Source organism: Leucopleurus acutus, assembly GCF_964270905.1.
Source record: "Leucopleurus acutus genome assembly, chromosome: 1".
Classification (NCBI taxonomy): domain Eukaryota; kingdom Metazoa; phylum Chordata; class Mammalia; order Artiodactyla; family Delphinidae; genus Leucopleurus; species Leucopleurus acutus.
In genome coordinates this window covers 158,476,489-158,488,873 of record NC_139142.1, presented here as the reverse complement: position 1 = coordinate 158,488,873, position 12,385 = coordinate 158,476,489, and the positions used below count along the sequence as shown (strand labels likewise).

Below are 12,385 nucleotides of genomic sequence, written 5' to 3'. Positions count from 1 at the left end.
GGAAAGAGTAAACAGCTTTTCCCAGTGGTTTTGATGACATAACCCTTTCAGTCCATGGAGCACCTCGAGGTATGAGTGTTCCATGGATCATGCTTTGTGAAACCCTGGATCGGTGCTTCTTATAATTTGGGTATAGCTATCTCCTCAACTCCCCGGTGCTGTGTTATCTCAACTACCAGGTTTCTTCGCTTTAGCCTTTTTCTTCTTCCTTCTAAATTATAAGCTGCTGCCAGATTTATATTTCTGAAGCGTGGCTCTGATCATTTTACTCTCCTACTCATAAGTAAACCTGAATTTCCTTCCCTCTCACACTAAAATAATTCCAGATGGACCAAAGAGTTAAGTGTAAAAAACGAAAAGCTGCAAAATCAGTGGAAAGAAACATGGCTGAACTAACTGAAAATCCTTTAGTGAGAGAAATTCTTCTAAGCAGAATGTTAAACGACAGTGCCATAAATAAAACTGGTAAATTTGCCTAAATAAAAATGGAAATAACTTATTGCAAGAAGTAAGGTAAGTCTAAACAAAGTATGACAAGATTTACAGCCAATGACTGCTTTCCATAATTAAGGGCTCATTCAAATCCATAAGCAAAAGACAAAACCTTGAGCCCATAGAAAAATGGGTGAATTATATCAGTGAGAATTTCCCTGACAAAGAAAGACAAATGTAGGTCACTAAAATACGAAAAATCCTAAGCTTTACTCTAAATGTTAATGATAGAGAAAAATGGAGATACTATTTTTTTTAACCTGCCGTTTTTTCAAAGTAAAGGTTTATGACATCAAATATTGGTGAGCATGTAAAGAAAAAAATACAAAACGTATATTCTTGGTGGAAGTGTAAATTTTGACAGACTTTGGAAGAACAATTTGACAATGGCTGTCAGAACCAGAAAAGACACATTCATTTGCCCTTGCAGTTTTCTTTTTTAAATAAATTTATTTATTTTATTTATTCATTTTTGGCTGTATTGGGTCTCCGCCCCTGTGTGGGCCCTCTCCAGCCACGGCGAGAGGGGGCCAACCCCCACCATGGTACGCGGGCCTCTCATCGCGGTGGCCTCTCTCGCTGCGGAGCACAGGCTCCAGGTGCATGGGCTTCAGCAGCTGGGCTCGCGGGCTCAGTAGCTGTGGCTCGCGGGCTCTAGAGAGCAGTCTCAGCAGCCATGGCACACGGGTCCAGCCACTCCGCGGCATGTGGAATCTCCCCTGACCAGCGCCTGAACTCACGTCCCCCGCACTGGCAGGTGGACCCCCAACCACTGCGCCACCAGGGAAGCCCTGCTATTCTTTTTGAATATAATCACATATGAACTCAGAGATAGTCATACAAGGATGCTTGTTGTAGTATTGTTTGTGCTAGTAAAAAAAAAAAAAAAATTGGAAGTGATGTAAATGTTTATTATTTGGTAACTAGTTACATAAATTAAGATACAAGAACACAATGAAAATGTATGCAGTTGATAAAAGAAAAAAAAACTGGTGAATCTGTATTGCTGATGTGAACAGAGCTTCAAGGTACTTTAGTTGTGAAAGCACAGAGTCCAGTGCATTTATTATGATTACATTCGAGTTAAGAACAATTCTTGTATTTTTTCCTGTAAGACACTCAAGAAACTGGTGCATATGAGGAATGGGAATGAGGAAAGATTAAGAGGGTGGAGAGTTTTCATTTCATACCTTTCAGAATCATGAGCATGTATTACACTTGTTAAAATATTTTAAAAAAGAGAACAGGAAAACCAAAACTACCCTATATTTCTTACAGAACAAAAACTTAACTCCTTATTTTGTGAGTTTTAAGGCACTTCAGTCTGACTCAAAACCGGGGTTTTTAACTTTCTCATTATACATTTTATCCCCTTAATTTCTGGATGAATTGAAATGCTTGCTTGGCACCGCACAGATCTAGTCATTTTGGCCTCTTTCCCCTTTCAGTGCCGGTTCCTCCAGCCCACATGGCCTCAGTCCTTTTCCGCTTGGCCAGATCCGCCCATGTTTCAATTCCCATCTCCTTTATTTCAGCCTCCACGGATACCCCAGCTGGAGCTAACCTTTCCCGCCTGTGAGCTAGCATACCCCCCAAGTTCTATTCTATTTTGACACTTACCTCTTGGACCTTGGGTTATATATACCATCTGCCTGCTGCCCGCCAGGTACAGAAGAAAAGGCTCTGGGGTGGATCTTCCTTTGCCATCCCCCTTAGTACTCAGTAACACTGAGCCATGCTCTGAGGCAACCTGTGTTTGTGGCATGTGAGTGATGTTAGCAGGTCTGACAGGTACAGGGTCAAGGGAGGCGTGACCATCCATAGCATCATATGCAGAAATAAGGACTGTCCCACGTTGTCGGGAGTGTGAACTGGCACAGCATTTCTGGAGGACCAGTGTGTGGCTGTCAGTCTGTCTCAGCACACACAGAACCACAGTACCTTTTGCACGGGAGCAGGAAGCTCCGGCTCTGGATGTGTGATGGCTACATATTCTAAATTTGAGGCTCCGTGACTCTGTTGAGTCCACATGGCAGGACGGGTGGCGACCCCAGGAGAGAGGCACCGTGTCCGGCCTCCTAGTTTCATTCTCCTCCCAAAGTTCCACACTACCTCTTTTTTTTTTTTTTTTTTTTTGTGGTACGCGGACCTCTCACTGTTGTGGCCTCTCCCTTGCGGAGCACAGGCTCTGGACGCGCAGGCTCAGCGGCCATGGCTCACGGGCCCAGCCGCTCCGCGGCATGTGGGATCTTCCCGGACCGGGGCACGAACCCGTGTCCCCTGCATCGGCAGGCGGACTCTCAACCACTGCGCCACCAGGGAAGCCCCACACTACCTCTTTATTCCAAGGATCCTCATTGTTTATGAAGCGCCCTGTGAAAAAAAGGTTAAAGTCCACCCATTCAGGTGTCATCTCATCATTTGTATAATCTGGGCGTTGCATTCCTGAGCCGCGACCCCTTTTCAGAACCTGCCTAGTTAAGATGTCACTTGCCTGACAGTGAGGCACTTAGGCTCAGAGAGAAAAAATCACTACGTGCCCCCTGCCCCCCCTTCTCAAATTTTCCCTAACAATTAACGCTGTACTCACTTGACACCCTGGTTCCTTGTTTGGCTTTGTAAACCCTGGTCCCTTTTTCTATTAATTCCAGACATTAATATTTTCTTTCACGCAACTGCTGCCATTCACCCGTGAAACAGTTTGAACATTATGTAGCTGTCAAGATGCCTGGGGATTACCCAGTATGCTTTGCCTGTGAGAAAGTGACACCACCGAGGCCCGGTTTTGAGATGTTTATTTTGAGAGCACGCTGACAAGCATGAAGGCCTGATCCCAGAGTGGCAATTTCATTTAATTAAAGGCCTTTTTTTGTTAGAGTTTTCCCACTTTTTTTTTTTTTTTTAATCTATATATATCAGAATGACTGTTAAAATCTGACTTGCTGCAGGTGTTCTCTTGTACTCTCAAAGAGGGGGTGTGGACAGATTACTGACTCACTAGTGACTATTCCACTGAATGGCTGGGAATGCCTTCATTTTTACTATCCTGCTCAGAATTGCTGCTTAAGCGTGTGCGAGTACGTGTGTGTCCAGGTTTAAAGTAAAGACTGCTGGGTTTCTGCCCCTTTGTTGCCAAACTTAAAATGTGAGTGTCGAATATGTATATGTGTATATTTGTAACTTGATTTCTTTGTTTTAAAGTTAGCAGCCTTGCCATGCTGGAATGGCTGAATTATCCAAATGATACCTTGGTTATTCTGTTAAGACTTTTAGCCAATGTGTATTATCTTGCCCCCAAGGGATGTGACTCTCAGTTAGAATAGTTAGTATAAGAATTGCATTCATGTTCAGGAGTTTTCCGTCCTGCAGAAACCTCAGAAAGAGCTGGAAAAAAAATAATTGAAATAATTCATGGTGGGTATTAACGAGTTGGAAATGTTTGTGACAGAGTAGCCTAATTAATTTTTGATGTAATATTCTTAGACTACATTGGCTTGACTTTAATATCAAGAACTCATGTCAGTAAATCTGTGGAGGCCTCTGTTGGGCATTGTCCAAGGCACCTGGAATGTGTCAGTGAACAAAACAGACTGTTGGTCTTTGAGCACTTATTCGGAGTCTGGTTCACGATGAATTCTACCAGCATACCTCCCCCAATTAGATTGTTTTCCTTTCTTTGTAGCGTTTTCGGCTAGCCTTCATTCATGCCCTCGTGGATTATTCATTTATTTGTGCCTCCTTTATTCATCCTTCACGAGGTAGTAATGTGCAAGCATGTCCCAGTCTCTGTTCTGTGTCCCGAGTATGATGGAACACTTGCACAACACATTAAGCCTGGTATTATGTTTGTGGGCATGTTTTTTTCCTCAACTGATCTGAAAAATGTGGGGAAGGGTCCATCATCGGCCCTTCTTTCTGCTTTGGACATAGTGGCTATAGCGGGACATTATTCTTTCCTTTTCAAAGCTTCCCGGGAAGAGGCAGCAGGTCAAGGGTGTTGGCCCGAGGCCAGCGGGTCGGAGGGCCTTGTTGAGGGGCGTTCAGCTCTCCAGGGGGAGACAATGTTCTCTGCTTTACCGCAGGTGCGGAGGGTGGGGCGAAGAATGGCAACTTTGTCAGTTTAATCTCTACACCCCTGGTTCTGGGGTCCGAGTCCCCGGGCTTCTGAGTCGGTGGTTCCAGGGATTGATTGATTTATTATGATTATATTATAAAGTACAGGGTTCTGTTGAGTCAGCCATCTGGCCAAATGTTTGAAAATGGTTTCTTTCCATTTTCACTGACTCACTGCCATTCTTAGGAGGAGTGGGCTTCTCCCCAGGACTCCTGAGATGCTTGGCTGGTGCTGGTGGATTTTATTTCTTGAATTTTTTGTGGGTAGGAGAGTGATGACATACCCACGATGAAACCAAACAGAAAAAGCTCAAGGAGCCCATTTATATTCTACCAGGAAAGGCAGAGAAGAATCAGTCATTTACCCCAGATTGTTTCACTTCTCTCCCCTCTCCACCTCGGGGGCCTTCAGTCTCTGTGCAGGGAGACATTTGTTCTGGGTGTGCTCAGTGAAGTGCTTTGAGCCTGGAGAGCGTGGAAAGAATCTTTATTTAATGGAGATCCTAGGCTTTTTACGTATATTTTAAAAACCTGTCTTGCTCTCTTTTTCATTTAAAGGCACGAGTGATCCCTATGTGAAATTTAAGCTGAATGGGAAGACTCTGTACAAAAGTAAAGTCATATATAAGAACTTGAACCCAGTTTGGGACGAAGTAGTCTTATTGCCAATACAAAGCCTTGATCAAAAGCTGCGTGTGAAGGTAATCCCAGATGACTGTCAAATCTGCTCTTTTATTAAAAACATTTATTTCTCAGCCATCTTCGCCCTCTTAAAAGTCAACTTCCCCAAATTCATTCTTGTATCATTCCTAAGCACTGGCTTAAAAATATAAGTATGGAAGGGATTCTTTATACCCTTGGTCAAACTGTATGTTACTCTCAGATCTAGCAGAGTGAAAATAATATCTCCATTGATTGTATTTAAACTTACTGAATGTGGAAGAAATATTACTGCCAGTGCAGTGGTGACAAGTACTAAAGCCTTTCTCAGAGAGCTTTAAGCTACCGGTTGTAAGCATCAATTGCTCTAACATCTGGGTTAAAACTGCATGAGTTGAGTGCAGGATGGGATTGCTATAGAATATTTAGCAAATTTCTATTTAATTGGCAGATTTGCTCACTGCGGAAAATACTAAATTTTAATGAGAGACCATTTAAACTGCAGAGAGTGGTCCATTGTGCATAATATCTTAATGCATATGAATACTGCCTTAAAAGTATTTTCTGTTATTTTGGCCATAGTAAGCAAAATGCACAGGTTTGAATAATTTTGTTCTCCCCATCAGCTTGGTTAAATTCTTCTTTATACTGTGCAAATTATTTTTAGATCTAGAAGACTGAATTCAAAATTCCCAGCCTATTGCATTTATCCATACTTTGATATACTCAGTTGGTTTGCCATATTAATGTGTGTTACTGGCCCCCTTCTTCTTTGTAGGTGTATGATCGAGATTTAACTACATCTGATTTCATGGGTTCTGCATTTGTCGTTCTGAGTGATCTTGAGCTTAACAGGTATTGTAATTTTACCATCTAGTTGTTATTAGTGAATTTTAGAGGGAACTCAAGATAATCAAATGACAAAATCAGAATAAATGAAAGAGTGCTTTAAAATGTGAGTTTTTCTATAATTTTCGCTTTTTAGCTCCCAAATATATATTGGTCAGATATTACATCTTCTATAACATAACCTAAAAGGTGTATTGAATTTTGTACTTTCGTGTTCATTAACCTACTTACCTTAAAATTAAAACAAGTATTTACATTTTCTTTGGGCAGTAGGGGAGAAGAATCAGTTGACCAACTGTTGAATTAGGCAATGCCAAACAGTTTCTCTACCCCTGAAGATGGTTGGTTTATTTTCACTGAATCTGGTGCTTTTTTTAACTTGTGTCTCACCCCTGTTCAGGGGTAGGAGATTTTTTATCATAAGCTCCTGATGTATTCTAAGGCTATAAAGTGCTACCAATAAGTGCTACCATCATTTGTTGCCTTTTGCTTATAGGACGACTGAACATATTTTAAAATTGGAAGATCCAAACAGTTTAGAAGATGACATGGGAGTGATTGTATTAAATTTGAGCCTAGTAGTAAAACAGTGTGATTTCAAGAGACACGTGAGTGTGACCCTTTTGTTCTTTTTAAAATTCTCCATTGCAACTTTTCTTTGATAATTGGGTTGCCAGATGGCTGACATTTTTGTATTTATTTGGGTAGGGGGAAAAACTGTATAGAGACTTAAAGTACCTATCTGTGATAATGTACACCCTTTCTTTTGGAAACCTGGAAAGAAATCCAGTAAGGAATGATCTCTATTTTGGCTAGGGATGTAAACATTACTAATATTGTAGCAATAATACTATTGCTGTTATTAAGTGTTTTTGCTGCTTATGGCTTGCTTGTCACAGATCATACAAAATATGCTTTTTCTAAATGTTAAGGTTTCCATTTACTGTTTTCTTAGGTACTAGATGACTTAGGCATTATTTAGTTATGAAAAGCTGTTCCCAGGATTTAGTCATTGTGTTGTACATTACTAAGGTAATCAAGTATACATTTGCAGCATTTCCGTTTCATCTTCCTTTTTCTTTTAGCTACCAACTTTTCTATTGAGAGTTCTTCTGGGAAGACACACATTTAATATTCTCTAGTCTGTTACACGGTAATTTCTAGTTAATGCATTACCTATTAAAGATGTCTGTAACATCAAAAAGCATTGGATTTTGTGACAGTATGATGGGGACTCTGTTTTTAGGAGCAAGTATGTGAATACAAACCATAATCTTATTTTGTATTCTGGTATTATACCTTAAAATTCCAAGAATGAAAATGAGAATGAAAGCATCTTGGATTGTCATTTATTTGAAAGGCATTTAAAAAGCCAATTAAAAACAGCTACTTGAAAAAGGACCAAGATGTGTTAAAATTTCAGCATGTTTAGAATCTGGTATGAAAATCTGAAGCCTGTTTATAAAGTAGGCCTCCAATAATACCTCTTGAATTGAGTCAGTGGGGTCAGTGTGGAGAATATTCTTCATTTTGACATTACCTTTGCAGTTAGTTGTAATTTATTTTCATGATGAAAATCATGAGTGATTTACTAGTAAACTCACTGAAGATAGTTTAAAGGAGTAAAACAAACAAAAAAAAACCTGCACAGTGATTTTTCAATTGCCAGAGGGTCAACTAAACAGTTGCTATTTTTAATCTGAATTCTTTACTTATGAGCATTTACTTGATGATAACTTTGGCGGGGGGGAGATCTCCATTTATTAATTAAGAAGTGGCAATGTTAAAACCTGAGGCCTCAATAACATTGATATTTTGATGCTAAAATGTCTTAAATTGATGTCAAAAATATTTTTTTTTTCTACCCAACATAGTGGCGAGGGACTTCCTTTAACTTCTCTTAGTTTTGATGGCATTGCCATCGGATTCAGTGGCAGGGCATCCAGTAGGTGACCGGTTCCTTGAGCTGGATGCCAGGTTACGATGACATGCCATGGAAATGAGCATATTATTTGCCACGTGGTTGCATAATTGCCAGCTGATACGTTCTGAAAATTTCTTACATATTTAAGTGGGGTTTGTAAACTTGGATAATGACCTCATGAAGATAGCTGCATATTTCAGCTGCATAATAGCTGTGTATTTATTCCACATGTGGATTTTTCTGTAGTGTATTGGATCATATTTAGCAGTACTACTGGCACTTAAAATATGTTGAAATATTGCCAAAATTTGGAGTTTTTAAGTAGAGCCATTTCAGTCAAAATTTATTTCAAATTGCAGAGCAATTAATACTCAATGCAGCTTGAGTTTGTTTTTGGAAAACATCTCAAAGCCTATCTTTTCAGAGCCCTAAAAGGAGACACACTTGTCATCCTATTTAGTTTGGCCCTTCTTTCCTTGACTCCTCCACGCCCTGTTTTTGAGAGTTTGTCAGATGGTACGCATTATCTACTTGCTGGTACGATTTCTCATTTTCTTCGTTCTTTGCTTGTCTGGCAGGGTCTAGTGTACAATCTATTTACTATATATACGAGTGTACATACATATATATACATAGCCATGTATATGTATGTGTGTGTATATAGATGTACATATATAATAAAGTGGGGTATTATAGAAATAATAATAATGGTAATGCCTGGTCTATTTGTTCTGACTGGTAGTGTTATTTTTCTGTTTATATACTTGTTCAAAGTATTCCTGAGCAAGGAATAATTTATCCTTGGCCATGTGTGGCTATTCAACTTAACAGTGCATATCAGGGGCCCTTTGGATAGAGTAAGTATCAGAAAGCTGTTGATCTTTTCATTGAGTTTAAGTTAGTATTTAAAGATATTCTTCTATTGGGTTTTTAAATGGGGTAACTAACACGGGGGACTGAGATTATTTGGGAATAATTTGTTTATAAATTTCCATTTTAATTTAAAGCCTGATAGAGAGATTTCAGTTTGAATTCTTGGTTTTGTACCCATATTTCTTCTCGTTGTCATTGAGGCAGTCTTTGTTGCTTTAGAGCCAAGCCAATAAAAATCTTAACATGTGCAAAATGTCTGTGAATTGACCCTCAGGGCCAGGGATTTAAGTGCATACGGGCATGGTATAGTTAGGAGGTAGGGCACTAGGTGGAGGGCTGATAAACCTGCCCTCTGTCTCTTTTTCTCAGCAAAAATAGGATTTTAGTTATAATTATGAGCTCTGTCATCAGACTGCCTGGGTTTGAATCCCGACTCCACTATTTTTAGTTTTGAGAAGTTAACTGATCAGATCAAATTCACAGAATTACTTAATTCTCAGCTACAATTTGTGAAATGCGGATTTCAAAGAAAGATTATCTGTTTTATAGGTTTGTGAAGACCAGCATGATCAAATATAGTGCTTAGCACGGAGTAGACACCCGATATATGGTAGCTCTTAGTACTGTAGTAAGCAGACAGTGATACTCATTTTCCAGTCATTTCCATATCTATTTTTTAATCTTTGGTGATATAAAAATCAAATGAATTGTATTTCAAAAGGCTATTTAGGAATAGCCATGTGTACCTACAAGATGGTGATTAATTTTAGTGGTTGTTCTGGGTGAAAATATTTGTTCATATGTTGTTGGGAAAATACAAAAAGAACTGATTTTAATACCCAGATTGTAGTATCTGTAACTCTGGGTCACATGCTGAGTGGTTGAGCTTCCAGTTTCACCAGGGAAAGTGTTTTTCCTGAAGAATATTTTCAAGACATTTTTGTACCAGCGTTTCTACTTGCTGGTCCCTGGAATATAAGTGAATTTTCCCCAAAGACAGTTTGTTTTCTGGTTTCTAATTTCCTGGGGAGACTTACTGGCAATGTGGATAGGTCATTTGCCTAAAGGCATTTTTTTCCTTAATCATAATAGTTACTATGGGCTGCTCAATTAGATTCATAATTGAGTTGTAATCTGCCAAATTTTTCCAAGTTTTAACATTCAGTTAGCTGGTTAACCAGCCAGAGTAGAGCTTTGCAGTACTGGACGGTGACAGGAGTAATGAGAGGATTTTGTTAGGAGAGAACTTTACTTGTAGACGAAATTCAGCAGTCTTAGCTCGACAAATGAGAGATCAAAAGAGAACAGTGGTGAAGTTACTGGCTGTTCAGAACATTTTTTTCTTCCCTCCCTCACTGGTACATTAGCCTATTTTTCTTCATTGTGAAGAAATGACTCAGATTGTTTTTTCCTATTACTTCGAATATTGAGATTTTCTCAGCAGAGGGCAATGGAATTATTTTTTCTAGTATCTAAAACTACAGAAACCTAAACATGAACTAACTTTGTCCATGAATTTCTTAAACATTTTTATAATGCTATCTGGGTATTTCAGGTAGGAAAAACCTGCCTTTCCACATTGCTTTTCGAGGTAAAATTAGAGTGTTTTCAGGCAAATAAAAACGTAAATGTACTTGTAAGGACTGACCAGTATTCTATGTCCTTGTTTTTTCATTTTTGAATACTGTGAGAAAATGATGTAACACACCACAGAAATGTGATTTTTCTAGGTTTCTGACTATTTTCTTGCTCAAATGTGTTTTCTCTGAAACCTCAGAATGTGGGTGTCAGTTGTTTGCATGTAGTCTGCACCATCTAACTAGCATGGTAACATCATCGTGTTGTTAACGGCTCTATTTCTTTCTTTTATTTTGCCATTTTTCACGATTCAATGGACATAATCCTTAGCGTTGGTCAGATCGGAAGCAGTTAAGCGCCAGCAAGGTAAATATAGCTGTTTTTTTTTTCTTTACATCATGTGGTTCACCTTTGTAGCAAAGACCAATGTAGACAAGATTATTATCCAACCTTTACATGGAAAGGCTTTCTTTTCCTCTTACTGCTGTTATGAGTAAAAAGGAAACAAACTCCCTTTTAAAATTTCATTTAATAAGGGCATAGCCAGATGTTTGAACTTACACTTGTTTTAGTGTTGACATTTTATATGTACCAGCCGTGTTAGAATGTTACACTTCATTAAGCTTGAATTATTTGGAGTTGTAGTGCAGTTAGATTTAGTCCTTTAGAAAGCTATTTACCATTAGGTGGAAACTGTTATAAGGGCAGTGAAAAGATTGAGAAGAATACATGGTATATTTTATCAATCTTTTTTATATTACTTTTTATTTTACCTTTTTTTTTTTTTGTGAGCGTTTCTTTAAAGATTTCTCCGTGAAATACCGGTGACTTTTTTACATTGTTAGTATCTTTTTAAACAATTATATACTTCTGTGCAATTTATAAAAAGTATAGGTGTACCAAGGTAGGGATGTGTTATTATTAGGTTATTAAGGTAACACATTGTAACGTAAGTGACTAAATGTCAAAATTAATGTAAATGTAAACAAAACCAAAAATATTATGTATAACTTACTTTAGCAGGTCTGCTGCTTTTAAAAGAGGAATAACCAAGATGGAGGTGGCCGTGATGTGTCCGTGTATGAGGGGAGGGTGTGTGGGCAATCTCTGTATATGCATTTATTTATACACACACATGTGTACACAGTTATATGCCATCTCTCATTTCTAACCTCACCACACTGCAGTTGTTTACTTCTCTATAAAATAAGGAGATTGAAACAAAGATTCCGTGTGTTTGTAAGAGTGTGTGTATGTGAAAGAGAGAGAAGGAGAGATTTGTAACCTGACTAGTTCCTAGGAAAGAAGGTAAACTTACTAAACCTTGCTTTTTTCAAATCCAGAGGAATCAAAGTTCTGACTCTTCCTAAAATGTATATCCTTTGCATTTTTGAGCACTTTAAAAATAACCAGGCTAAGGTGTTTTGTTTTTTTTTTTAATCCTACCTGTTCACTTGGTTTCCAAGACTCTGGTTCTTTTTAGAAATAAACTTCAGAGGCAATAAATAATCATGTGAAGTGGTCTCAAAAAATTCCTCCAGCTTTTGTCTTATTCCTTTATAGTCACTAGAGGGTAGAAGAACATCATTTCTCTGCACAGAAGGGCGCCCGGCTCTCCCTCTCATGTATTAAGAGTTGCTGTAACCATTCGCAGCGGTAAAGTTTCCCAGCATGCTCTGGCGAAATCTGACAAAGCAGTATTTTCTCATTTATTGATTCTGCTGCAGCACTAAAACACTGGTACTGTACATCAATAACCATCTTTAGTTAGGGACATCCGGCCTGTGGAAGAGCACTGGCAGTTTGCGGAAGAACATAAAGGCTAGAAAGAAAAATTGTGAACTTGGGGAATATGGGAGTCTAGGGGATGACAGGAGAGGTTAGGAAGAACAGTCA

The 12,385-nt window shown here is 38.8% G+C and overlaps 1 protein-coding gene across 1 annotated transcript in view; it reads left to right on the top strand.

Annotated features, from left to right (window-relative positions):
- Positions 1–12,385, top strand: part of MCTP2 (multiple C2 and transmembrane domain containing 2) — a gene marked incomplete at its 5' end in the record, with an annotated part of 189,755 nt that overhangs the window by 37,853 nt on the left and 139,517 nt on the right. The window contains 4 exon segments of the mRNA XM_082850959.1: positions 5,164–5,306; positions 6,044–6,120; positions 6,611–6,722; positions 10,820–10,855. Of these exon segments, the coding sequence (XP_082707085.1) occupies positions 5,164–5,306; positions 6,044–6,120; positions 6,611–6,722; positions 10,820–10,855 (368 nt within the window).